Genomic DNA, 27,721 nt, shown 5'->3' on the forward strand with positions numbered 1-27,721 from the left:
TCTCGAATATATCACTGCGGATTCCCACTTGCAAAACTAGAATAGATAATACAGGTACATTTTATTGTGCGAAATCCAGAAGCAATATATTATTTAAATCCCCTATGTGGAGACTGTGTACGTTATATAATGACATTGTAAACAAACTTGATAAAGTGGATGTATTTTGTTTATCAGAAAACAGGTTCTGATCATATGTGAAACAAGAAATTTTCTATAGAAATAAGTAAGAATTTTATGTAACATTTACTGTATGTACACAACACTAAAATTGGGCATTAAGCCTGTTGTGTTGTATATTAAATAAATAAATAATCAGCACAGATGGTAACCTTCCTCCCCCTTCTGAAAAAAGAAAAAAAACAAATAGTATCAACTTACATCCACTCAAACACACTATACTGTAATTGAATTTACAAAATTAGGTATAAGACAAGCTAGTTTCCTAAATGTTTTCTTTTTAATGAACTAGTAAATACAATAACACAATGTCGTTAAATATATTGAAAAAAATTATAAGCAAAAATCTTGAACAATAACTTATTAAAATTCTCAATTTTTCGCCAGAATAAGTCACAATTCTTCAATTTAAGCAACAATTCGTTTGCATAACTCAAGGTTAAAATGAGAATAAACTCAAATGATCAAATCAAAATAGATTTCAAGTATGGGAATCCTTTCATTCGTTAAACAATAAAATTAGAATTTTGCAACAATTTAATCAGAACTGAATTTAGTTGAAAACCTTTATAGGCTGATTTTAATTTCTGCTGATTTGAGAAAGCTACAGACTTTATTCATACAAATTCAATTCAAGTACTTGCTACCAACACAACTACTAATACTAAAAGGAAAAAAAATACTCATCAATTCCATCCAGGAAAATTAGGCAGAGACAACGCTTTTAACAAGCAACAGAAGTCCTTGGGACATAAACTTTCCTTCCTTCCAATGTTCGTACTAGTAGCCCAGTCAAATTAACCCAAAAAAGGGCCGTGCCTTCCAAAAATTAGGAGAAAGCTGGAAATGCTTTTAGTTCACTTGGGACATCCCTTAGAAGGGAAAACTGAGTTTGCACCATTTTCTGAGTAGAGCTTCCGACACTATGGCCAAAAAAACGGCCAAAATTTTGGCTTTTCAAACTTTGCCTTCAGATTTTTATTTACATAACTACTGCTCCCACAGTATGTCCGAATTTCATGGTTACTACGTCATTCTCTTCAGAATAAGACAGACTTTCAAAAAACTATGGATTCGGTCCGTATCATATGTGAAAAAAGGGAAATTGGGGTAAATCGGAAATTTCTCTGCAAAAATTCCCTTTTTTGAAGTTTGGGGCTCTCTGGACCGGCCCTGGGTCAAAGTATGCAAACCTAAAATAGTCTGAAAAATACGATTAAATATTAATGTTTTTGCCAAATATAACTCCAATATGTTATATAGTAACCGGGAAAAATATTTCCAAATTTTGTCCCAAAGTAGTAACTATAAGAATAGTAATAGAGATAACGAGGATCTAAAATTTCTAGACCGAGTAATATTCATACAAATTTGATGGTTAGTACGTTATTCTCTTTAGAATGACGCAATTTTTAAAATCCAATATTGTTCACGTCCCTATGACGTACCAATAAAGGTAAAATTGGACAAAATCGGGAAATTTCTGTGAAAAATACTTTAATTAAGAGTAAATTGAAAAAAAAAAATGAAATCTTTGAGTTTTACATCCCAAGGTTATGCCGGCTAGGCTAAAGAAGACGGTGATTATGAAAAATAAATGAAATGGTGGAATGAAGAAAGTGGGAAGAAACGGTAGAATCCCGAGAAAACCCACGCACATGGTGTTTGTCCACCACAAAGTTCACTTGGCGGGAGCAGGGTTTGAACCCAGGACCCCATTCACCAGAAGTGAACGCTCTACCACTGAGCCACCATGGTTCCTAAGAGTAAATTGAGTTTGTACCATTTCTTGAGTGGAGCTTCAGTCGCTGTACCCAAAAGCAACCATTTTTTTTCAGTTTTGAGAATAATAAGTCGAAAGAAAGCATATTTTACGCAAAAGCCACTATATTAAAAGTTGTAAAGAATTTATTTTTGCATGGCGTGAATATCTAAACTTCAGAATTCGACAAAGCGATATAGTCTGAATCGGCAGTCAAATGGGTAAAAGCTGATTTTCCCCTCTCTTTCATAATTGTCTAATAGATGGCAACATAATACAAGTGTCTAAATAACTTTACTTTTAATTTGCTTATATCTAATTAATTTTATACTTTAGTTTAATTCTAGTCTTTTTCTAGATACGAGGGTAAGTCAACTGAAAACCATAAAAGTAGAAATAAAAATCCGCATATGGCGCCAGTGAGCTGTAAGTTGGCATGCCTGTTTACGATACTATGCCGGATGTCTCCTAGGTGGCAGCAGCCGGCAGATGCACAAACACCGGCGCAACAACAGTTCCAAAATGGCAGCCCCACTAGCCACATGCACCAGCGAGGAGCAGCGTTCTGTGATTCGGTTTTTGCGAAGTGAAGGTGTGAAACCGATTGACATTTTTAGGCGAATGAAGGTTCAGTATGGAGATGCGTGTTTGTCACAGCCACAAATCTATGAATGGTGCCGGAAATTTGCAAATGGTATTACGTCTGTGGCTTCAACGGCTGCAATGGTCTCTGGAGTCACTACGCGCCAAGCCTGGCCGGGGCGTGGAGCATCGGCCACAGACGTAACACCATTTGCAAATTCGCCTAAAAATGTTAATCGGTTTCACACCTTCACTTCGCAAAAACCGAATCACAGAACGCTGCTCCTCGCTGGTGCATGAGGCTATTGGGGCTGCCATTTTGGAACTGTTGTTGCGCCAGTGTTTGTGCATCTGCCGGCTGCTGCCACCTAGGAGACATCCGGCATAGTATCGTAAACAGGCATGCCAACTTACAGCTCACTGGCGCCATATACGGATTTTTATTTCTACTTTTATGGTTTTCATTTGACTCCCCCTCGAAGGTTATATTTGTTTCAAATGTCGTTATAATGTATTAGTTGGTTCTTCTTAATTACGTAATGAAATTGTAACCCAATAAAAGAATGGCGAAGACTTTGGGAGATAAATGTCTGGGCGACATTACTTTCCGTTGACTTATAGTTCTGAAATGAGTGTTATGGCGGCTTTGACTTGTTTCATATGTGATGATAGTATGACAGAGGAAGAAGATGGAGTTACAGTGAAGGAAAAGGGAATATAAACATATATTGAGTGCAGTAAGAGGAGGAATGATGGAGAACACACTTTGTTACTGGGCAAAACGTCGGTTTTTGTCCATAACAAGTGCAGGAAAACGTACACAAAAGAGCAAAACGTCGAGAAGGCTGCAGGAGGAGCTGCACCTCGTGTGATGAGATCCTTCGCGGAGCCTTTTGATTTTAAAGAAAATTGCTTGTTTCGTGGGAAGGATGCAAGTAATGTTTTCAAGCAAAAAGAAACAAAGAAACCGATTTCCAAACGAGATAGAGTACATGAGATTCAAACTCTAGGGTTTATTGCATCCATAAAAGCCGCACCCGATGATAGAGACGATGCATGGAGTGAGGAGGCTTTACGGAGGATTGGTACTGTAGCAGATCTTGTAGCTGCTGAAGGGCGGTACCACGGTACCTGTCTTAAACTGTTCTTGAAACCTAATTCAGTAGTCACTCTTCCTACTGGCCGACGTGAAAGTAGTGACGTTTTTGACTGTATTGATTTCATCTGTAACTATATGGAAGAAAATGAGGACATATGCGAATTTACACTAGATGACATTCTCAAAACCTATTCCGGTTATGTTTCCAAAACTGAGACCATTATAAAGAAATTGATAGAACGATACAATAACGATGTAATTGTAGTAAGTGGAAGTAATCAGTTCAAGTAGACAATCATATGCTTTCGAAACACTAGCCACACAATTCTTACTAACAGTTGGTATGAATCCAAGAACACAAACATGCACGATGAACGTCTCCAGGTTGTAAAAGCAGCCGCGCAGATCACAAGTGTATGCTCTGGATAAATATCCCTCTCCAGATATGTTTCTGCATGGAGTGGACGACATTCCAGCTTCTCTAAAGCTATTATTGGACACTATCACAACTTAAAGGAAAAAACGAGGAAGTGAAATGAAGCATGAGAACAAAGTGAAATCCATAGCACATGCAATAATATCTGCTACCAGACCCAGGTCTTTCATATCCCCTATTCTGCTAGGAGTCGGAACATTCTTATACAAAAAGTATGAATCTAGAAAGTTGGTGGATGTGCAGTTTGCATTGGGATTCTGCAGCTCTTACAATGATGTCAGAACCTTTGAAGTTTCAAGTTTGCAACAACCACTGAAAATTGTTGCCAAAAATTCTTTCACGCAATTCATATTTGACAACGCCGACATAAACATGGATACAATCGATGACCACGACACCTTTCATGCCATGGGAGGTATTCAGTGCTTCACTCCGAAGACATCCATTAGCCCAAGAGTCCCAATTGATAAGGTCCGGTGCATTCAGAGTGCAGTTTCCTTGAGAAAATATGGTAATATACCATTAGTTGGGTTCCGAAAACCAGGCCAAGGAGGATTGGTCAGTCTGACTGTTTAGAATGTCACCAATAGTCACAAAGCAGTGCTTCCAATGTCAACTGATTTGCTGTGGATGTATGGGAAATGGAAAGAATTAGACTTCATCCCTGGATGGAATGGGTTCATGGAGAGCGTCACATCAAACAAGAGCTTCTTATATTCTTATCAATATTCTTATCACGAATATTGTGCTTTCCATTCATTAGGGCTCCACCCTCAAATTATGACATTTTTTACACCGCTCTCAAAACAACAGCTCACAAATGTGTAGAACAACGTCAAAAGAACTGCTTTGTCCTTTTGACCAGCCTCTCTACATAAAACCTAGAGAAATTGTGGCTTCCTGTGAACCAGATAGGGATGTGGGTTCCGTGATTGTTCGGCTTGGAGGGTTTCATCTATTGATGTCGTTCATGGGTGCCATTAGGTATATAATGGATGGAAGTGGTTCGCAAGATTTGTTCAATGCCTCGTACGCATCAGCATCTACAAACTCCATGATGTCAGGCCATTTCTATTCTAGAGGTTTAAGGGGTCACATTTTGGTTCCGCTTGCTCTGGCTAAGAAAATATCTCAAATGAATGTGACGGAAGAAGAGAACTCAGCAGTTTCTCTTCTTCCCTTCTTGGAAGTTTTAGGACTGACAATTTGCAGATAGATCAACCCTGCATGCACGCATTATGTTGAAATTCAAGGAAAAACTCCAGAACTTAGAGCAAAATGATCCAACAGCGAAACTGTGGGTGCAATATTTCCGTATGGTTACAACTCTCAAACGCTTTGTTGAAGCCGAAAGAAGCGGTGACTGGCAATTGCACCTTGAAAGTATAAAGGACATAATACCATATTTTCACGCAAGTGGCCATTTCAATTACGCAAAAGCAAGCCAGTTGTACTTGCAAGATATGTTGGTGCTTGAAACCCGGCTTGCACCCACTGAATATGAACAATATGTTACAAAAGGTTTCTTTACTATCAGACGGTCACATAAATATTGGTCAGGAATATGGTCAGATATGACCATAGAGCAGGTGCTTATGAGAGCATTATCTGCATGTGGTGGCTTGTCACGAGGACGGGGTATTAGTGACGGAACTCTGGCAAGATGGATCGCAGCAATGCCAACTGCTGTAGATGTATCAAATCAGGTAGAGGAATTCTGTGGTGTGGCTTTTAACGCGACAGATCAGCACGTTGATACAAGTTCTAGAAGAGAGACGACACCGATGCTAAGAAATTTTGTGACTGACTAGATGCTTATGATTCATTCCCTCTCGGAGATACTATTATGTGTATAAATACTGGAGTGCTGGGGGATGAAAGCATCAACTGCCACGAAGCTCACGAAATTGGGAAATCTAACATGATAAGCATTACAAGCAGTAATTTCAAGGAACTGAAGTTCAAAAGAAAAACCGAGTAATGCCACTGCGACGCATGGACTGTGCTGTCAATATCCACGACGAACAGATCCCTATAAATTCAGATATGATTTTCCGAAGAATTCCTTTCCATATGAAATCAAAAGAACAGCTGATGTCATATTTCGCATTTGAATTAGCTCCTTATCCATTATCCCTTTTCGATGACGGTGGAATGCGTAAAACACCTTAAATCAGCTCTGTATAATTTGTTCATTCGAGGATTCCATAGTCTTTAAGATAATCGAGTGATATCTTTCACAGACAAAATTCTATCAACTGGTTTATTGGCTAACTCTAGTTATCATATTGTTATAACACCCTGTATTAATACAATTTGGAACTCAAACTCTTCCAAGGTCTTTAATCACAAATAGGAGTGCCAAAGCTTCTCCACTAGTGAGTAATCCCTCCCGGAAATTATGTGACGTTGCAATTCATTCCACCTGAAACCACTGGACAAATTCAACCATTGGACGTGTTTTTTTCCTGCATACGAAACACACTTTCGCGCCAATTGTAGGTTCGTTATTCGGGATGCCCCTTTGCAGAAACAACTCCATGACAGACTGTTTCGCATTCGATTGCATGAAATTATCTTTCATCAGTTCTCCTCATCTTAGTATACCATTACGATTGTGTATGCATTTCATAGAAGTGGCTACCAACGTGATCGTTCTGAATACTTGATAGCTCCCAAGAAGTATCCCTTTTATCTCACCGAGGTTACATTCTGTCATCAGTATGGCTCGACATATTTTATTTGTTTTCATGGTGCAAGGTTTCAGTGTGTTTGGGTCATTTTGTGAAAGTGGCAGGTGTCTGTTTTGTGAAGTGTACCACGTACATTCCGTGCTTTGCATAGCCAATGGGACTTTGCCATCCCATCAGTGTCATCTGTACAAAGTAAGTCACTAGCGGTTCAATATTATATTTCTCCATTATTGATGCTGAAATTGTCGAATGCTACACAATAGACAATGTATTTATTCAACGTTTACCTTTACTTTGGCCTGTTGCCATTCCTACACTTCTTCCTGTGCGACACACTTCGGGCGTTTGTGACCCCGTTCTCAGTCGTTCTGCATATTTTCCCGTGAAATACGTACATATTCCTTATTTTCTTCTTGTATATTTTATTATCAAAGAGTCACGTTCCTTCTATATTCCAGGTGTTCGTTACGTCTTCCTGCAATTTACCGAAATTTGTCTATTTTTGAGATAAGTTCCCCTTTGACTCCCTCTATAGTGACCATTAGTGCTAATATTTTCTGTGGCTGATGGTGGGCTGAGGCTTCACGTACCATCGACGATATCTTGCTACTCTGTCTTCGCACTCAACTATTCTGCTTGTTGTGGCTTACATAAACTTTCTATCATTTTATCTTAAAAAAGCATATTATCTAAATTTATGATAAATTGTCTTATTCACTAATGATTGATATCTCTATTGAAATCTGTATCTACGTACCGAATTAATTGCGATATCTTTGTCATTAAAATAAATAGCGGTGATATCCATCAATTTTAATAGTCAAGTTTGTATTATAATATTGTTCAATGTAAATGGCAAAAATGTAATATTACTTTGACTTAGAATATTTTAAAAGAGTTTGACGACTACTTTTTTCTCGTTCATTATCATTCACAGTTGCGCAAGACGATCACACTGATGAGGATTGCCTAGTCATTGTAGTATTGACTCACGGGGAGAAGAATGACATTCTTTATGCCAAAGATTGTTTATATCCATCCAGTTTCTTATGGAAACAATTCACTGCTGATAACTGTACCACATTGGCGGGAAAACCTAAACTGTTTTTTATTCAGGTAAGAATATTAATGGACTATGATGGCGTAAGGTTATAATAGCGTTTCGGAACATAAATTCCAGACAAAACGTTAAAAAAAGATAGGAATATCCATAATTAGCTTCCATCAATTTTTTATATGTACCTAGGCACACTGATTGCTCACTGAATTACGACCATCTAATATTTTGTTTGTCCACCTTTTGCTCAGAGGGCGGCCTGGAGACGGTGTAGCATGGATTCTAGTACAGGGTGATTTTTTAAAAACACGGATTTCATTTGGGTCTAGAATTTCTAACTGAAGTCCGATTTTCATGCGGTTTGTGGCAAATGATCAAGGAAGGATGAGAGATTTATGGGACTATATTTACTGGTTTAAATTAATCTGAAATAATATCGACCACGCCTGAAGAAAAACAGTAAATATTCGCCAGTGTACCTTGCAATTGGAATTAGGTTTTGGATTTTTTAAGCGAAATTGCTGGATACAAATTAAATATTACTGAGAATACAAAATGTTAGTGATAACACCCATAAATCACTTGTTGAATAGTTATAGCCGGTTTCTTGCGACAAATGACGGAGAGATTTCTTGCGCAACCTAAGGAGTCGATAACTGACATCTTTCACAACACAAACCTACGGGATCCGATGATTCCCTATCTCACTCAGAAGCGATCCTGTTTCTTCTAATTCATTCACTAGAGATCATATTATGTTCCTGTCTAGAGCAGAGCGTGAGACAAATTTGTTCTAAATGCCCTTCGCGTAGCAACAACAGATTCCGTTCTCCAAAAACTTTTAACGATAAACTCATGTTACTCCAAAGAGTAAACTATTCTTACTCTATCCTGATCATACAAGTAGCACAGAACTGTACAACTAGAGATGCAAGGGCTCGGAAAAAAACCGGCTTTTTTGGAAAAAAACTCGGTTTTTTCTGCTTTGCTTTTTTGCCTCGGAAATTTTGGGCTTTTTTCAGAATACTGCTTTAAATTGATAAAACAGACTTTGTATCGCTTCTCTATAACACAAAAATCATTTAATTAGTGGTTGATGCTGATAATAATATAAAACATCGAAAATAAACTATGAATTTCGAAAAAATATTTCAAACAATTTTTCTTCAACATATTTACATTATGAATTCCACAGGATTAACCAATGTATATAATAAGAATTTTTTAACCTCCTATATACAAAAGTAAGCAGAGTTGGCAAGAACCGTGGTTGTTTTTGAATATGCCAAAAACCCGTTTTTTGGGGGATGTTTAAACCAGGCTTTTTTGGTTTAAACCAGGCTTTTTTGACTTAGATTTTTTGCTTTATGTATTTATATTACATATTCACAGAAATAGCCTAAGTTTGTTTCGCCTTGATGTTATTATGCAACAGCGGGGTTATGCCGGAAGAACTCCCATAAGCTTAAAGAAGTGCGGTCAGTAAATTTCTTAAGTTGAGAATCTCCCGCCCTAGCCATTGGGAAAATCCCGTCATTACTTGAAATGTAAGACAATAACGGGAAAATCCTGTTATTGCTTTGCATGTAAAATTTAAAGGTCAACGTACCATAATCAGTACGCTAAAACTGAGGTATTAAATTACAAATTTAGTACCGGTACGTAGATATCATTGAAAGTCCAATCCAAGCTAATGTTGGAAGCTACGTAGGCAATCGATAAATTTTGCCAATTTCTATCAATATATTTAAGCAATATTGGCTTCTTTATAAAACAACACGCATTTAGGCATGTAGAAATATACAATTTGGTTTGTTTCGTATATTTAGGCTTAACATCCTTACGAAATACCGAGGTTATCAAGGAGAAGACTTTCGCTTAAACTGACATCCGAACCGCTACTTGGGTTACGCATGAAAAAAGGATTGTGGTTCGACCGAGAATTGAACATGGGACACCTTGATTAAAAGGTGAAAGGAAATAAAACTATTGCAGGTGGTTTGATATCTGGAAACGTTACCATGAAGTTCACACGATTCGCATTTTTCATTCTTTTTATTTTTGTGGTTTAAACCAGTTATTAAAAAAAAAAAAAGTTGGTGTAAATCAGCCAACCCTAAAAGTAAACACTTCTTTTTAAAGAATACACAAATAACTAGCAAAATAGTACGTAGTATTTTTACTTCAAAATATTCCATACCCTCTTTTTGAAACAAAATAAAATTAAAATAAAACATAAGAGAAATACTTAGATTTATATGATACACTTAAAGGCTGCACATCTAGAGCTTTTGGTTCTGTATATTCTTGAAATTCTACAGTTAAGTTTTATAGAACCACCATCACAGTTTACCCAATCCTCAAGTTTTCTGAATTTTTAACAAGAGGGATTCAACATATCATTACGGAACTCCCCCCCCCCCAAAAAAAAAAAAAGACTACGGAATATATTTAAGTCAAGCTAAATACAACTGCACAACAAACATGACTGAGTGATTAGCTTTTGCGCTTCTATCGGGAAGTCCGGGATTCAACCAGCATTCGACCATTCTGACAAAGCTTTTCTTCATTCCATCTGTGAATGTAGAAATAGTGCGTGTACTGTGAGTTGGGCGACTTCCTTTTTTATTGTTTTTAAATCGTTATTATTACTAATTACCAGCAGTGACGGTTTTGCGAAGGTTAGGGGAGCGGTCTTTCGGACTGAAGCCCGTTCCCCAAAGTTACGGAATGTCTGCAACAAACGAAATATCTATTATTTATGCCTTTACTCATAAACTTTAAGCTCCCGTCAAATAAAAATTACGAATGTTTAAAAAAACTAAACATTAGTAAGAAACCCTTCCCAAAATACTTTTCTAAATCCGCCACTGATTCTCAGTATAAAATGATTTTTAAAGTTGTATCCGGAAGATTATTGCTAAACATATAAACGAAACGAAATATTAGTTATGCCTGTACTCGTAAACTTCAAGCACTTCCCAAATAAAATTAGGACTTTTTAGGAAACGAAACAATCAGAAAAAACCCTCCTAAAGTACTTTTCTAAATCCGCTACTGATTATTTGCATAAATTGGTATTCAAGGTTGTGTCCGGAAAAGTATTGCTAAATCACTTCACAGCTACAGTATAACAGAAATGTGGAAGTACGGTTTGACGGATATATTGAAAAACGTACGCTTTGACGGATAAATAGAAAAACGGGCAAGTTTAACTTTTGCGCTAGAAGCTAGAGTACTAAAAGCTCTTAGAAATGAAACACGGATGACAAACTAGAGAAGAAAAAAGATGTCGATAACTCAAAAGTTAAAATAAAGTTAAATAGCCTCTAAAATTACCCTCAAATACTACATTCTTCATGTTAGCTTTAATTCGTAAAACATGTGCTCCATCCATCTTGATGGTGAATTTCAGAGCGAAATATCACATTCAGGTCATGGAATTTTTATCTAATTATAGAATATACTATAAGAAAGCTATTTAGATAGAAAAATCATGAAGTTGAAAAAAGCCAAAATTTCCAAAATTCTCGTTTTTTTCCCAAAAAAGCCGGCTTTTTATGTGAAAAAAACCATCGATTCAAAAAAGCCGGCTTTTTTGCATCTCTATGTACAACACAATTCTCAATACAACGACTTAGTTTCCTGTTTCTTATTCACCTTGGCGAGGTTACCGTTTAACCAAGAAAATTCCAATCTCCACATCGCTCCGCACCTCATTCCAATTGTAAGGTACACTGGCGAATATTTACTGTTTTTCTTGAGGTGTGGTCGATATTACCCCGGATGAATTTAAACCATAGTTCCACTCCTCCATCCTTCCTTGTTTCTACGGGGATCTGACACCGCATATTCCTGATGGCATCCCACAATGAGTCCACAGATGTCAGTGCAGAAGTTATGGTGTGACGAGCTCATTCCGCAACATCCCATAAGTGTTCTATAGGATTAAATTCCGGTCAGGTAGGGAACCAATTCATATGCTGCAGCTCCGTGGAATGTTCCTTAAGCCAAGCAAGTACAGTTCTGGCTTGGTGACACCGTGCATTGTCATCCTAGAAAATGACGTCTTCATATGGGTAAAAGTGTTGCATTGTAGGGTGTGACGTGATCCTGTAATGGATGTTTCACTGTGGTCCATGCAACATGGTCCCAGTCCATGTCAACAGAAGCATCCCCAAACCATACAGCTGCCTCCACCTGCCTGTACAGTACGCGCCATGCACGACATGTCCATACCCTCGTGCTGTTGGCGTCACGCATACATACGCCTGTCCGAGAGGAGTAGCACAAAGGGTGATCTATTGGACCAACACACCCTTTTCCAATCACCCACGATTTAATTGTCTGTTCCTGTGCCCAAGCGCGATGAAGTCTGCGATGACGAGAGGAGTGGGTCGTCCGCTGTGGAACTTCATGCGTGCCAGTGTACGCCCATATATTTGAGTGGACTATGGGTGCTGTGCATCCATCATTATATTGGTCACGTAATTCCTGGACACTGATGATTCGTTTGCCTGTCACGGATTGTTTGACGCGGCGCTCGCCCTATGTTTTTAACTTTCGTATGCCCCTGTAGTTCCGTTGAGTCCGTTACCCCATTTTCTTCCGACTCCTTGTACACCTTCACTACACAGGAAAGTGTGCATCCGACAAGTATCACTGACTAGGTAATTGACATACCTGTTTGCTCGGGTATCCATAAACATGCACTGTTGAAATGGGGATGAATCCTCCACACTTCCAATTATAACCGTGTTCTGTCTACCAACCTCGAGTGTTCTTTCTTTGCAATACTGCGAGTCAGAGTGGTTATGTAATCAGCTCAGTTGCTGACTACACTTTCTTGTGTGGAGGAGTGGTTGCAATTCAGTGAGTACTCAGTGTATATACACGTACATATGAGGTATTTTGAGTAGTAAACGCAAAATTGCATTTGAGGTGTTCGAGTAGTAATATCAAATTGCTCTGTGTCAGGCAGTTCTCTTGCCTATAATCTTAGTTTGTAGAAGTCTTTTCTCTTTCCTTTAGAAAATACAGTTTTTCCAAATAAACGGATGATTATTTTCAGCGTTCAGAGTGCATTTTCAGGAAACAAGCCTTTGTTGAATTCTCCTTTACTACTCGAAATGCCTGGTATCTAAATTAAATTATTCATTCTCTCAACGTCAAAAGACGTTCATCTGTCGCTGCTGGTTTATGACTTTTAATCGAGATATTACTTCTTCGTAGGTGAAATTTAAGAAAAAAAAACTTTATTTCTTTCTAATGTGCAGTATTGTTGCTGTTTGTTAGAAAAAATTGTAAATATTATGACTATGGTAAATGTATAATCTCAATACTTTGTATTTAACAGTGAATAGGCTTGGCAAGGTGGCGTAGAATGTTTTACACAATAGAGCGTCATGCTCTTTAATTATTTCAATTTAAATTTAAAACACAATTTCAATTTTATACACAATTTAGTGTATTGCAATTTTTATGGTATTTTACATAATTTTTTTGTATGTTCTTCGTTTCTGCCTTCCTTCTTATCTAACGAAATAGTGTGGAAACAGAATTACTTGAAACAGGCCAATTCGTCCAGTTTGGAACGGGCCATCTTCTACAATTATATCAACAAAAAGATTCCAAACAATTATAGTGAAGCAGTCAACTGGGCCATAGTCAGGCACGTAGCCAAGGGAGAGTCCGGGGGGTCCGGACCCCCCCCCCTTCGAGACCAGAAATGAAAAAAATTAAGGATAAAAAATGAAATGAAAAAAAGAAGGATCAGCGTTAAAAATGAACTACAGAAAGCTTTTGCTTACTCTTTCTTATGAGGAGATTTGTATTACTTACAATAGATGGTGGAGAGCTGAACGAGATATCCTGGAAGAATCAAGGGAATTTGAAATTTCTAGAAAATTTACGGAATTCCTATACTTATTGAATTATCGTAGTTGGAGAATTTTTTAAAATGATTTCTCTGCATTAACGTCAATAAAAATGAAGCACAGAAATTGCTTGAATCCAGAATCAGCTCTTAGTCTCGCACTCTCGAAGATTCGACCACAAATTAACAAGTTGGCATCCCGGAAACAAGCTCAGTGATCTCCTTAACACTTTAGTTCCAAAGTTACTTTTTAGTTTTTGAATTTTTAACATTGTCCTCAGTGTGCGAATTATCAGGGAGGATGAGGGGAAAATCGCCCTCAGTAGAATTGGATGACTCCCATATGTTTTGAAATTTCCCATGTTAATTTTTTCGGATGTGGATTTTATCCCCCTGAAATATTCTTTTGATTGGCACACTGATTGTTCTGTTGGGTCTCTGTTTGCCCCCTTTTTAATCAACAGAACACGTGTATTAAGGTTAATAAGTCAATTTTGACATACAGAAGTAATTTCTTTTAATCAGCTTCAGGGATACACAATTGAATGGCGAACTGAGTCTAGGGGTACGCGAGAAAAAAGGTTGAATAGCACTGGTTCAGATTGGTCAAGCTCCTGGACCTTCAGAATTTCATGTCACGCCCCCTCCCCTGTTACGAAATCCTGGCTAAACAAACCAATATATGTTCCAGTAAAATAGTTTAGAATGATCGAGCCTCTGGTGTGATGACCATAGTATTTCATGTCACCAACCCCCCCCCCCCCCCCCCTTACGAAATCCTGGCTACGTGCCTGCCATAGTGCTGTGACTTTATTATAAAATAGACAGTGAATATAGCAATTTGTAAATATTTAGCATAATGGGCCTTATGCAGGGTCGTTTTGATATGATTAGCGTCATACTAAAGACCTGACTACTGCAGGCAACATAGTCGAAAGCTTTAGTATTGCACTAACCACGTGTTAGAACAACCCTGCGTAAGGCTCAATGTGTCTTGAAGTTGTTGATTTATACTTCACAGCATTGATTTATACTACATAGTTATAAAAATCTTGGACCAGCAAAAACGATTAACAAATTTAACGGTGATCAATGTAATATTAACAATAAGTACTCCCGGACACTTCCGGAGATGGCTTATTACATAACACTACATGAATAATTACTTTGAATTCTTTGTTCCTGAACGTCAATCAACTTGCAGGCGTAAACGAGTTTATGTACATGTAAGTATCCACCTCTTCAAAGAAAATCGTATATATTTTAACTGATAGAACCGCCGTTGGGTAGTCAGTAAGGCGTCCACCTACTAAGTGGCCCGAATTCAATACAGACAGGGAGCGAGATTTCTTTTTCACTCTACTTTGGATCCGATGCGGACAAGGGCTTTCACCTAGCGTCTGTAAAATGGCTACCTGGGAAACTTATGGGTAAAGGCAGCGGATCATGGTGCTGATCGCATATCTCTTGTTTATCTCATTGGTGCAGACTTACAGAAAAGTTCCGTACGAATGTTGTATAGGACTTAGTAATATACAGGAACATGTTTCATGGTAGTTTATTTGCGTACATGCAAAAATTACAGGAAAACCCTTCATGTTTTCACTTTATCATGCAGAGTGTGTCAATTTGTCTCTGAAAAAATCACAAAAATACCCTGCCTGAAAGCATTTGCATTTCTGGAAAACATGTCCCAATGGACTATGCCGAAGTCGAGTATGAGTGGAACTTTATCTGCACATCAGCTGTGGGGTTCATTGGCCTGTTCCGAATAGGGGTTACACCTTTATCTGTACTATAGCTGATGGCCTTTTAAAAGTGGCGTTTCCTTGGAATTTTAAATGGATTTTGAAACTTTAGTACAAGAAGAATATGCTATCAAATCCTTCTTTTATTATTACGAGCGACGTTTCTTTCCACCTCTTTTAAACCAGCAGAGGGGAACCACATGAGATGACGAAACGCGGATTGGCCAAATCTATTCATTGGAGATCGCACATCTACCATACCAAAAGTCAGACTCTAGTGTTCAGTTATTATGGAGTAGCGAGCGTGAAACCGTATCGAGGGCAATCGAAGCGCCCACCAAGTGTGAACTAGGTGATGTATTTCCGTTTCTCCTGGTAGATGCTAAGTTCTCTTAGATTCCGAGATCAGGCAGCCCAGAAACTATTCTACCCCTTTCAGAAACCACATGATTCACGTATTTATCAAGACTACCTTTCGCCACAAATGTCCACCCTCGACTACTCTCATCGTGTAAGTCGTTAAGACTTTCTTTGAACTCCTCGTAGTAGGACTTGCTGGAAATGAAACGCAGCAATATTTCCCATGGGGAATTGTCGCCGATGTCCGCCTCCGCAGCGATAGGGCTACCCGCGACTCTCCGACTCGCGGAAAGTATTCTACGAAAGTAGCCGTCCCGGCACAACAACGTCGAAACAACTTCCCACAGGTCAATTTTGGGTCGGCAAAGGCGCGGCAAACCTACGACGTTGGTTTTAAAAAGACGTCGGAAAGAGAACATCCGACGGTAGATTTATGGTCGACAAAACGGTAGTCTAGAAAACGACAGTGGCACAGAGGCTCTTAGTTTTTTCGGTAGGAAGTCGGATCTCTGACCGCCTTCCGCGACGTCTCTGCCGACATACAGTCGGCAAAGGGTCGGAACATGATCGGGGGCTACCTGCCACCTCTGATCCTAGCCGGCAAAAATATGATTTTTCTGTACATAGTCGTGTATGATCCGTACCGGCGGCCCGCCACCGTCGGCTGTGGCCCTTCCACTTTTCGATCGCGATTTCCCCATGGGGTTTGAAACGCCATACTTTAAAAAATCCATCTTTGTATAATGTAATCCATTAAAAAAGGATCAATGCTATACCGACATATTTTTTCAATTGTATTCTAACATATTTGTGTCAATATTCTAACATGATGTTGATGTTGGGAGATTGGCAAGATGTGTTAAATGCGTTAATATTGGCAATATGAAAACTGATTAAAAGAAAAAAGAATTGTATTGACAGTACATGATATATTCGTTGATATGACTTTTGCACGAAGATACGAAGTATTTGTTTATATTGCCCAAATTTTATGTATGTGTTTATATTGATGATATATTGAGTGAAAATCATATTTGGTATTAAATTACGTGTCCAGTGGTATATTTTGTTAATTATTTATTTGCAGTATTGATATATAATTTATATATGAGAATGTTAATGTGTAGTTAGGCCTATTTAGTAAGCCTAACACTATATGGAAAGTTACTGTTTAAGTGGTTCGGATTCCACGTTAATCAGTAGGTCCACGTCTCATATAGCCTCGCTGCTGAACGGGACGCTAAACTAAAATAAACTCAACTATCAACTGCAGGACATACATGAAATTTGAAGAGTAGTAACAGTTGAAGATACGTTTTATCATCTTGTTACATAATAACTGTATCTGAATTATTCTTTTAAGGCTTGTCGTGGAGATAAGCTTGATCCTGGGATACAACTACAGCGTGGTAGGACACAGACTGACTCTGCTGCTGATTCATATAAGATTCCAACACATGCTGATTTCCTGGTGGCATTTAGCACTGATGAGGGTAATAAACAACTCCAATAATTTACTTTGTTATAAGCTAAAGTTTAAGTTCGTGTTGTTTATTTATATTCTGAATTAAGGAATCTTTATTTTTACATTGAAATTAAAACCATTTACCATTGTATCATTAGTGGATAGAAAAGGTGCTCATACACACATTGTAACGGGTAACTTTAATGCCGTGATGAGGGAATGATATTGTAGGAAGAACATACAGTGGGTAAATATGTTAGAAGGAAAGAAGTGAGAGAGAACTTGTTTACTTATTTGATGGAACTTGATAGTGATATAGATCACATGGTATAATTAACACAGACGATATCTTTGGAAGTCTTTACCCATAGTAAAAGATATAAACCCTTCAAGTTGAGAATCCGAGTGTATGCTCGTCATTTAAATCTCTATCCTATGGGTGTGGTTCCGAGCAGTACGATTAAAATTATTCAAATATTCGTTATTCGAATAATTTGCCATTATTCGAATGTTCGTTTTTAATATTCGAACAATTATTCGAATAAGTGAATAATAACACAGCCACACAAAAAAGTTCTGTGGAGCGGACCCCAGAATATGGATTCCATGTATTTTATTTACACAGAATCCAAATTTTGAAACCCCAGGACGAACGATCGTGTCAATTTTGTTTCATGGGTGAAAAACTGTAGCGATTGTTGGATAGGGAGGATACAAGTTTTTCGCCCTTAAAACAAAATTGACACGATCGTTCGTCCTGGGGTTTCTAAATTTGGATTCTGTGTAAATAAAATACATGGAATCCATACTCTGGGGTTCGCTGCACAGAACTTTTTGTGTGGCTGTGTTATTATTCACTTATTCGAACAATGAATATTATTTTATTCGAATATTCAAAGAATCTATTGTTGGAATAATAGATTATTTGAATTTTAACACCATCAGTTCCGAGTAGCCACTCGATAAATGAAGAGTATTTAGACTGTCGGCGTTGCTCTATCATCTACCTAGGTATAGTTTTATTTATACCTTACATAGAAGCTTTAAAATTCTTACAACCGGATAATTATTTGAATACTGTCAGCAGGGTAAGGAGGTAGGGATAAAAATGCCGGTTTGAGACGTAATAGTAATTTATAAGTATATTGATTCGAAATGCAGTGGTCTCCAGAGCGTGAAGATTCTTCCTGGAGCAGTCACTTTTTCATATCACAAATTGTGACGACTAAAGTGGAAAATATACACACATACAATTCGAATATATATAAGATGTTTGACAGGTCATTCCCTATTTTTTAATCATTGTAATTCTTGTATTTATGAAATGATTTTTATGAAACTAGCATAATGAGAGAGATCTTCACTAGCCTTAAAGATTGAAGACAAGTAAGAAGAGATATGGCTTTTAAAGAAAGCTTAAGATTAGGTAGGCTACATAAGCCCCTACTGCAGGATGAATTATAGCTATCATGGTGAGCAAAATAACAGAAGTGATAATAGAAAAAAGATTAGCTTTAACATAGTGAAAGAAAATGTCAAACATAGATAAAATTATCTTCTTCTTTATACCTTAATCCAAGTGGAGACGTCAGTTACCATGATAGCTCGTTTCTACTAATATGGCGAAGATAGTTCAGAGAAACTGTGTGTTGACACTCGGTTCTCCTTTCATCTTGATCCAACTTTCCAGGAAACCTGAGCTTTTATACTTCTGACAATCCATAGCTTCTTCTTTAATGTTATTCAGCGGGAATTTCTATTTACGTACCAAGCAATGTCAGAAAAATCCATCATTTGGTCAAATAGTGCATAGGCAGAGAATAGCTGAGGGCATGGATTGGGAAAATAGGTGTTGAGGATACTTTGCTGTTTGCCACAATTTTCGTTATGTAAAAGTTGCGTATTCATATCTAGACTAAAAGACTGAAATGTTATTTTCCATTAGCAAGGCTTATAGAATATAAAACAAAACGAGGATAAAGAAATTACTTCAGAGAGGTTAGTAGAAATGAAGTTTACATGGAACTAGGAGTCCTTGCTTGGAGTCAAGACGGGATTTTCTTTCCTAGGCGATCCAAAAGCAATGAATCGATCCTTAACAATAATTAAAAAGGAGAGTATTTGAGGTTTTGTTTAATATTTTGTAACAACTTCACATGAGCACCAACATTATTAACACTTTTCCTAAGACCACCAGGTACATTCGCCACTGCCACTTGAAAAAAAAAAAAAAAATGGAGCATTGTTGATTCGTCAGCTATTGTTGCTTTCATTCATCCAAATTGCGTGTTTTTTCTTTATATGCCCTCTCCTTTAGCCAAGGGCGGATCCAGGGGGGCGATCGCCCCGATCGCCCCCCCCCCCAGAAGAGGAAACTTTCCTATTTTATATATATAAATGAAACCCATCCCGAAGTTTGGAGCCCTTAAAAGTAGCAGTATGACAACCCACCGCCCCCCCCAGAAGTCGGTCCTGGATCCGCCCCTGCCTTTAGCCAATCCTCAGAGGGAGAAAAAGAATCACAAGGCGTTAAATCTGGACTGCGGACTGGCTATTAATGTGCATCACGTATCCCCATCTAACGAACTGCAAACCTATCCCGCAGCCATTTTAGGTCTTCATTATTGTAATGTGCGGTGCACCATTGTACATAAAAATAAACTGTAGTTTGTACCAATTTGAAATTATGGGCCGCACACAAATTCAGAGCATCTTTCGCCATTCATTTTAAGTTACATGAATGATGAACAACTGCAGATGACAAAAACACTCCATTCCTTCGCCCTGTCCTTTTTCAACACATATGTTTAGATTATTACGCACCCAGAAATGACTATTGTGTTAGTTCACAAATCCACTAGCTTTACACTCGGACAGCAGATTCCTAAACCTCATATCGAACAACTATTCCGGCCCGCTTTTAGTACAGGCGGCATTTCTACTGAAACCACAAAAAAGTAAAAGAAACGATATCAAGAAAATCTCGAATGCTATTCCTCTAAATATATTAGTTTCACAAAAATCTTTTCTTCTTTTTTCATAAACAAGGAAGTTACAATGATTAAAAATAGTGATTTATCAGTTACTGAAGAAATTTTCAGAAAAACAAGGGATAGAAAGAGTGTATATTCAAAGGTCCGCGGAAGAATGTCTATGGGAAGTTAGAGAGAGATTTATAAAAGAAACTAGTAAATATTTCTTGAGATTTCTCAAGCACGTTTATATTATGCTCACTTCTGCATTTTTCTTCATTTAGATTTTTTTAAAGTATAAATTCCACATTATTGAATGTACATAAAATGATACTTGAGTGGTATAATAAAACCACTTCTAACTTTTGAGGTTGAAAACATAATTATACGTATAGATATGTTTATATTTTTGATCTGAAAGTTACGTGAGATACATTTCTTCTAGGCATTTATTTTTTCCTATTCATTACAAATTTTCCTATTCATGACATTTTGAGACATTTTCTTAATCAACACATTATCAAAAAAATATTTTAACCAGTATTTAGGAGAATATATATTTATGGCTCCGTGGCTGTTCTCCATGGGCGTCTCTGGTACGTTAAAATTGGGGGGAACGGGGACGACTAGAATGCTAGTGACCCCAACTAAAGTTACGTCAAAATTATGAGTAAACTGAAATCTACTTTACTAATGGCATCCGCTCTTTCTACCTTTAGCAACACAATTCATCATAATTTTGTTCTATCCCTGGTAGACTACATGCCGAAAAAATAAGTTTATATATAATATGGTTCTTAGGTAATTTCTTCACCTTGATATTCCTACCGGTGAATTCTTGCTCAGTGTTCTTAAACGCATTTCCAGCAGTGTAATTTTATAGTCCTCATGTATTTCGATTTTTTTTAGTTAACAAAATCTTAACACTCTAAAAGAAATCTTAGGATGATATTTGATTTGATTGCGAATTTCGAATTTTTGATTTTCATTCTTCTTACGTATTCTTAATAAACTCAATAGGTCACTGGCGGATCCACGGGGAGGGCGGAGGGGGCGACCGCCCCCTCCAAAGAGTTTTTTGAACTTTCAGCATTTATCATTGGAAAATACTAACATGGTCTTTTTCCTGACCAATCCAATGTGTATGCCAAGCATAGCAGAGTCTAATCAAAATGTGTGGTACTTAACAGTACTTAATAGAGACATATTTAAATTGTGAATACTTTTCTCCCTAGTTCCTTGGGGCAGTCACTATAAGCCCAAAGGAGCGAGAATATGATTCATTCGTTGGACGAACAGCTGTAAGAAGGAGGGTAAGACGGCTCACTCTTTGAACTAAAAACTTATATTTTAAAATTGTGTCCTAGAAAAAGGATATGGGAATGGAATTCGGGTCCTGAAACTTCAAGTACCTTTACCTTGAATAAAGAGAAATATAGAATCTTCAGCGCCCCTTACCGGAAAGCTCGCTGAAACTGAGACTTTTCAGTTGGTTGATTGATTAATATGTATTTACGTCGTTTGCCAAAAGCGAGATGGATCTGAACCACTGTAGTGCGTTCGATGCTCACTCACCGGGAATCAAACCACAGAACCTCTTGCATCAAAGATCAAAAGTACGTTCGCTAGCTACTAGATCAACAAAGAGAGCCGTGACTTTTGGGGTTCAACACGGAAACATTAGGAAGGGACCAGGGATTTATTATGGCTTCAAATGGCATTTCATCTTTTCTTGAGAAATAACACAAGCTTATTATTGTAATTCATACATAAAAGACGAAATCCTCAGTGAGTAACTTCGTACAGGCCAAACCACTTAAGCTAGAAACTTGAGATTAGGACAGTAGATAAGATTTGTTACGTAGGGTATTACTAAGGAAGGATTTTTTTGAAATTCGAAGAAAGGAAGGGAGAATGGGGTGGAAATTACTTTAATTAGATGGCCATCTCTTCGAATCCGCTAAGACTAGAGACTTGAAATTTGGCATTTGGATTTCCATTTAAAATAATTTGACACGCGTTTCAACTTTTTTTTTATATTATAGTAAAACAGAGAAAAAAGAGATGGAACAAAAAGTGGCGGCGATTGCAAATATTATAATAAAATATCAATATCTAAGAATCTTTGAAGGTTAGAAACATGAAATTTCGTATATGGACTTTCCACTTAAAATAATTCAATACGTATAGCAGCATTTTTTATATTTTACCTAGAAGGGAAGAAAAGGGGTGGGATTCTTCTTCTTCTTTCTTCTTCTTCTTCTTTCTTCTTCTTCTTCTTCTTCTTCTTCTTATTATTATTATTATTATTATTATTATTATTATTATTATTATTATTATTATTATTATTATTATTATTATAAGATGCCATATCTCGGGATCCCTTGCGGTTAGAAACATGAAAGTTGGTAGTTTGATTTTTCATTTAAAATAATTCAACATTTATTTGAACTTTTTTTTTTTCACTTAACGTAGAAGAGAAGGAAAAAGGTGGGGCTGGTTCATTAAAATGCCTTAGGAGGTGTTTGAATTTCGTGACACAGTCTTAGCTCAATCCAATTCTATATGAAAGGCAGAAGGAAGAACGCGAAATATTGTGCCATGGTACCACATAGGAACATTTGCTACGGCCGTATGTCGAGCAGATTGGGGATCTGGGGCGAGCCCCACCTAAACGAAGGCTAGTATAATATACCTAGGTAATTTTATTGTTGTTGTAAGCATAACTATAATTATACCATGTTTCGTGGACCCCACACAAATATAGAGATAGATTAATTTTGTATTAATTTTTCTAACTGCTGTCCCGCAAGTTACTCAAAATATAAATGATTAGAGCAAATTGTACACTCTTTCGTTAAAATGAATGATATCGTCAATACAGTATTTTCTTTTGTGCAAGTACTGTGCCAGACAGTGCATCTCATATGTTGCGGTGACTGTGTGTGAAGTGAATCATGACACCGTCACGTCTCCGAAACGGAAGTACGTATTTAATTTAAATCTACAGAAAAAATACTCCCAATAATAATATAAAAAAAAAAAATCGGGTCCCAAAGTGGAATCTGGGAATCATTTTTTTCCAACCCCTTCCAGCCCCGGATTCATATGAGTCCCATTCTTGCAAATTAAATACTGGTCACCTTGAAGCTACGCTAATCTTCGACAAAGCGAACCGCCCCTCCCAAACGATCCTTCTGGATCCGCTAGTGCAATAGGTATATTATCTATCTTTTTGTTCTTCATTTCGCTGTTATGTTTTTGAACTTGTCCAATGAACCATCCTCAATTACTGCGTTTTCCGTTTATGCCTAAAGTAAACAGTTTATTCTTGCTGTCATCCGGCTCCTCAATGTATTCTTTCCATCTTCCTCAAACTCAATTCGCTTATTCAACACTCATTTCTATCTTTAGTTTCATAGTAGTTGTCCCTTGCTGCCCTTCTATAGTATTCGCATAAAATTTACTCTCATATATAATATTCAAATTTCGCTATCTTTTTAAATTCCTCTTATCACCTTCGCTTCTATTGTATATTTCCCTGTCTTTGTAGATTTCCCTTCTTAATTCGCAGATAAACTTTCTATACAACCTTTAATTCCCTTCTCCAGTCTCCCTTCGTCATGGGAACTAATTGTTGCTGATTAAGCAATGAAAAACTTGTGAAACTGCAGCTGAGACTACTTTGACCAACCAAGAAACGTAACTTTAAAAAAGAAAAAAATGTGGCACACGTCAGGCGGACTTTCTAATCATATTAACCTAAGTTTAAGAACAAACACAACTTTAATTTGTTCTGCCTATGTTTTTACTACTTCCATATAGATCTAAATACTTTCAGCATTGATCCGTTTATCTTGTACTCAAAATATTTGGGGGGGACGCGTCCCCCTCCCCCTTGCTGTTCTCTTTCATGGCAATTTCCTTTTCTTGAATTTCGGAGCCTGTCCCCGCAAGAAGAATGCCGTCCTGTCTTTTTCTCCAAGTGAATGAAATAGTTATACTTTATAACCCAGAATGCTAATCGTTACTGCATTTAGATGTTGCACTATTAATAGAAACCCAGAGTTATAGTTTGAAGGCAAACTACTGCAGTAACTTTCCATTAGAACGATTTGACACAAAATAACTCATTTCGGTCACAGTTAGTTATGAAAATTGGCAAATTTAGGAAATTTAGGAATCAGACTGGCTCACAATGTGCTCAAGTTTCACATGAATTAAAATTTATAGAAAAGCAATATAATTACTTACAAGTTAGTATGCATACACAGCACCAAATAATAATAATAATAATAATAATAATAATAATATAATCATAAAATCTGAAATGAAATTCTTTGAAAGACTAGGGACCGCGGTGCCTCAGTTGTAGAGCGTTCACCTCTGGTGCTTGGGGTCCTTGGTTCGATCCCAGCTCGCGCCAAGTGAACTTCGTGCTGGACAAACACCGTGTGCGTGGGTTTTCTCGGGATTTCCCGTTTCCTCTCACTTCCTTCATTCCATCATTTCTTTCATTTCTCATCATCACCGTCTCCTTTAACCTGACCGGCGTAACCGCAGGACGTAAAACTTAGATTTCATTTTTTTCTTTGAAAGACTATTAAAAATCACAATAAAAGAACTGCACCTATGGAAGAAGGAAACACGAACAGAAACGTAAAAAGCAAATTATATATATATTCTTTCTTCACACTATCGGTACATTTCCTTTAACATAACAACCAGGAGTGTAATCCCAAGTTATGCTTATCTTTAGAGGAAATTAACGTAACAGATAAGGATGCTATACAAAACCACAAATGAAAATTGTTATTTTTCCTCATCCCAAACATAATTTGTAAAATATATAGTTCTCCATTTAAAACATAATGTGATTAGTTTTTATTTAATAATATATATAGGCCTACTATTTATTTCGATTATGGTGTATCCCTTTGTCTTAGCTCAATATTAAGAAAAGTAATTAAAACAGAAACTTCTTGGAGCGTTATCTTTTTGTTTGATTTTGTTGTTTTTGTTCTCGATTCAGATATAGTTAAGGAGTTATCTGAGTCATGACTTTAGGGGAATAACCACGAGTGAAAAGTCATTAACGACGAAAACTACGATGGGGAAGTGTCTACGAAGGGCAAAAATAACGTAACGATAATTGTTACCCAACATTCAGAATACGAGTAGCTAATATATTTTGGGTTGCAGGCATGCAGGTGCGAAGGAGAAAGAATTCTTTAAGAGAATGACCAACTTTTGTTTCTAGTAATATCTGTCATCTTTATGTAACAAATAAAATTAAAAATATAGACTCACTAATTTTTGTATAAAATTCCATATAATAATAATAATAATAATAATAATAAAACTCTATTAAGCGGAGTATGTTCAAGAAGAATTCAGAAAGTCTTTGAGTAGAAATAAAGACAGTTTTCTTACACAAAATGCAGTATTTCAGTACAGTATTGTTTTTAAATTTCCTTACGTTTTCTTTTCACATATTAGAAAAGCTTGAAAGCAGAATTAAGAATATATACAGACTCTCACTGCAAATTCTTTTTATCCTTTATGATTATTGATTTTAATATTTAATTTTGTCTACAAATATCTGTCTTTCTAATAATGAGTAAATCTTCAGTAACATTTTGTACATGTGCTTGCAAAGTTATACTTTCCATTAACGAGCAACAGTTATGCGATCACAATACTAGATATTTGACTTTCCTGCTCTGTGATGAACACAATATTGTTCCAAATCGAGGCAAACTGTATTGAACGGAAACAAGATTATGGTACCATGGGATTCTCATTAAATAAAATATTAATATCCATAAATGAAAGAATACTTTTTTCTTGCATATGAAACGAAAACTGATGCTGTTAAGACGATTGTCAGCTAAATGTTGTGCAGATGAACATTGGCTTCCATTGCACCATTCCTGGTTTCTCTTAAAACAAAACGGTTTTTCAGTAGATTCGCAACTATCTTGCCTTGCTGAGTTTCACACGACAAATTCTCTCATCTAAGGAGAGTTCAACACAGGGTCATGCGCACGCACAAAATGCCTTGGCGCTCTCTTTTTGACTATACGAAACACAAATATTAACGCGTTATTATAGTACCTCATATTCTATTTATATTAATAAACCTATCCTTCTAAAATAAAATTCCATTTGCACTTGTAACATGTACTTGTTTGGTATTAAAATCAGATTTTTTAAGTTTTATTTCTTTACGATGTGATAACATCGTACATATATTCGAGAGCCTTCCGAATGGTAAAATGTTTAATTGCCTGTATAGAGACATAACTGCGTGAAAACAAACTTATCATAATTTTGCACTTTTAACGTATTATTTTACTAATTTTATCTTAAATATTAGTAGTTGCAATGGATATAATGGATTAATAAGTTTATTTATACTTATTTTAAGAATATTTATTTAGTGTGACCCATGATCTGTCCTAGAGTAAAAGTAATTTGTATTTCCTTATTGAGGCTCTATATCTCAGACCGAACCTTGAAATACTATTATTATTATTATTATTATTATTATTATTATTATTATTATTATTATTATTATTATTATTATTATTATTATTATTATTATTATTAGTAGTAGTAGTAGTAGTAGTAGTAGTAGTAATAATAAACATATTTATTTGATAATGAATTGCACAACATTGGATGTCACTTTCATAGAATTTAAAATTTATTTTATGTTTATTTACAGGATACTACTCATTTCGAAACACAGAACATGGGACTTGGTTCATCAGAAGCTTATGCGAAGAACTGGACAAACATGCAGCTAATAAGGATTTGCTGAGTATAATGACACGTGTAAATCGCCGAGTAGCATTTGATTTTGAGTCGTCCCACCCCACGTCGCCCATGTACAACGAACAAAAGCAAGTGCCTTCGGTGCTCTCAAAGCTGACACGAGATTTATATTTTCGATAATTGTCCACTCTAGTCATCTTGACGTGCTGAAATGAACATGCAACTGTATAAATACAAATGGTGTGTAATGCTCAATTAATTTCCAGAAGAAAGTGTATTAATCAAATACAATAAAAGGAAGTGAAACAAAAATAGTAGCGATTGCCTTTTACTAGTTGAATAACCAACTGAGGATTTCATAAATGAAAACAAAATCTTATGTGTCTGTAGAATAAAACCAGTTGAGAATGCTCCAAGAGCATTGCCAGAACGAACTTAAAAAGAATAAGGAGATGAAGCGGCAGGATAACTGTGATTTTTCCTACATGTAAAAGTAAATCTTTTTATCCGCACCTTCTTTAGTTTTTCGCAAAAATTCGCAAAATATCATCTCTCTATGACTTACAGTTCTCGAGATATGGCTCCTGAAATCTCCCGAAATTCGAACTTTTTTGGCCAAGATCGGGGGAACGGTGACCCGTTGGCCAGTAACCAGTTTATCAGTGGCCACTGGTTACTATTTGGTACCAAAATGTTCACCATCTTCTTTGGT

At 36.8% G+C, this 27,721-nt stretch overlaps 1 protein-coding gene across 1 annotated transcript in view; it reads left to right on the forward strand.

The window, feature by feature from the left end:
- The window catches only part of LOC145660523 (caspase-1-like), a 102,567-nt gene extending 75,241 nt beyond the window's left edge, over window positions 1-27,326 (forward strand). The window contains exons 5-7 of the mRNA XM_081725703.1: window positions 7,690-7,868; window positions 17,156-17,285; window positions 26,960-27,326. Coding sequence (XP_081581829.1) covers window positions 7,690-7,868; window positions 17,156-17,285; window positions 26,960-27,189 — 539 coding nt within the window. The 3' untranslated portion in view covers window positions 27,190-27,326. The remainder of the gene's footprint in view (window positions 1-7,689; window positions 7,869-17,155; window positions 17,286-26,959) is intronic.
- Window positions 27,327-27,721: the final 395 nt, after the last annotated feature.

The sequence above is a fragment of the Thermobia domestica genome, chromosome 1 (genome assembly GCF_964235325.1).
Source record: "Thermobia domestica chromosome 1, izTheDome1.hap1.1, whole genome shotgun sequence".
Lineage (NCBI taxonomy): Eukaryota > Metazoa > Arthropoda > Insecta > Zygentoma > Lepismatidae > Thermobia > Thermobia domestica.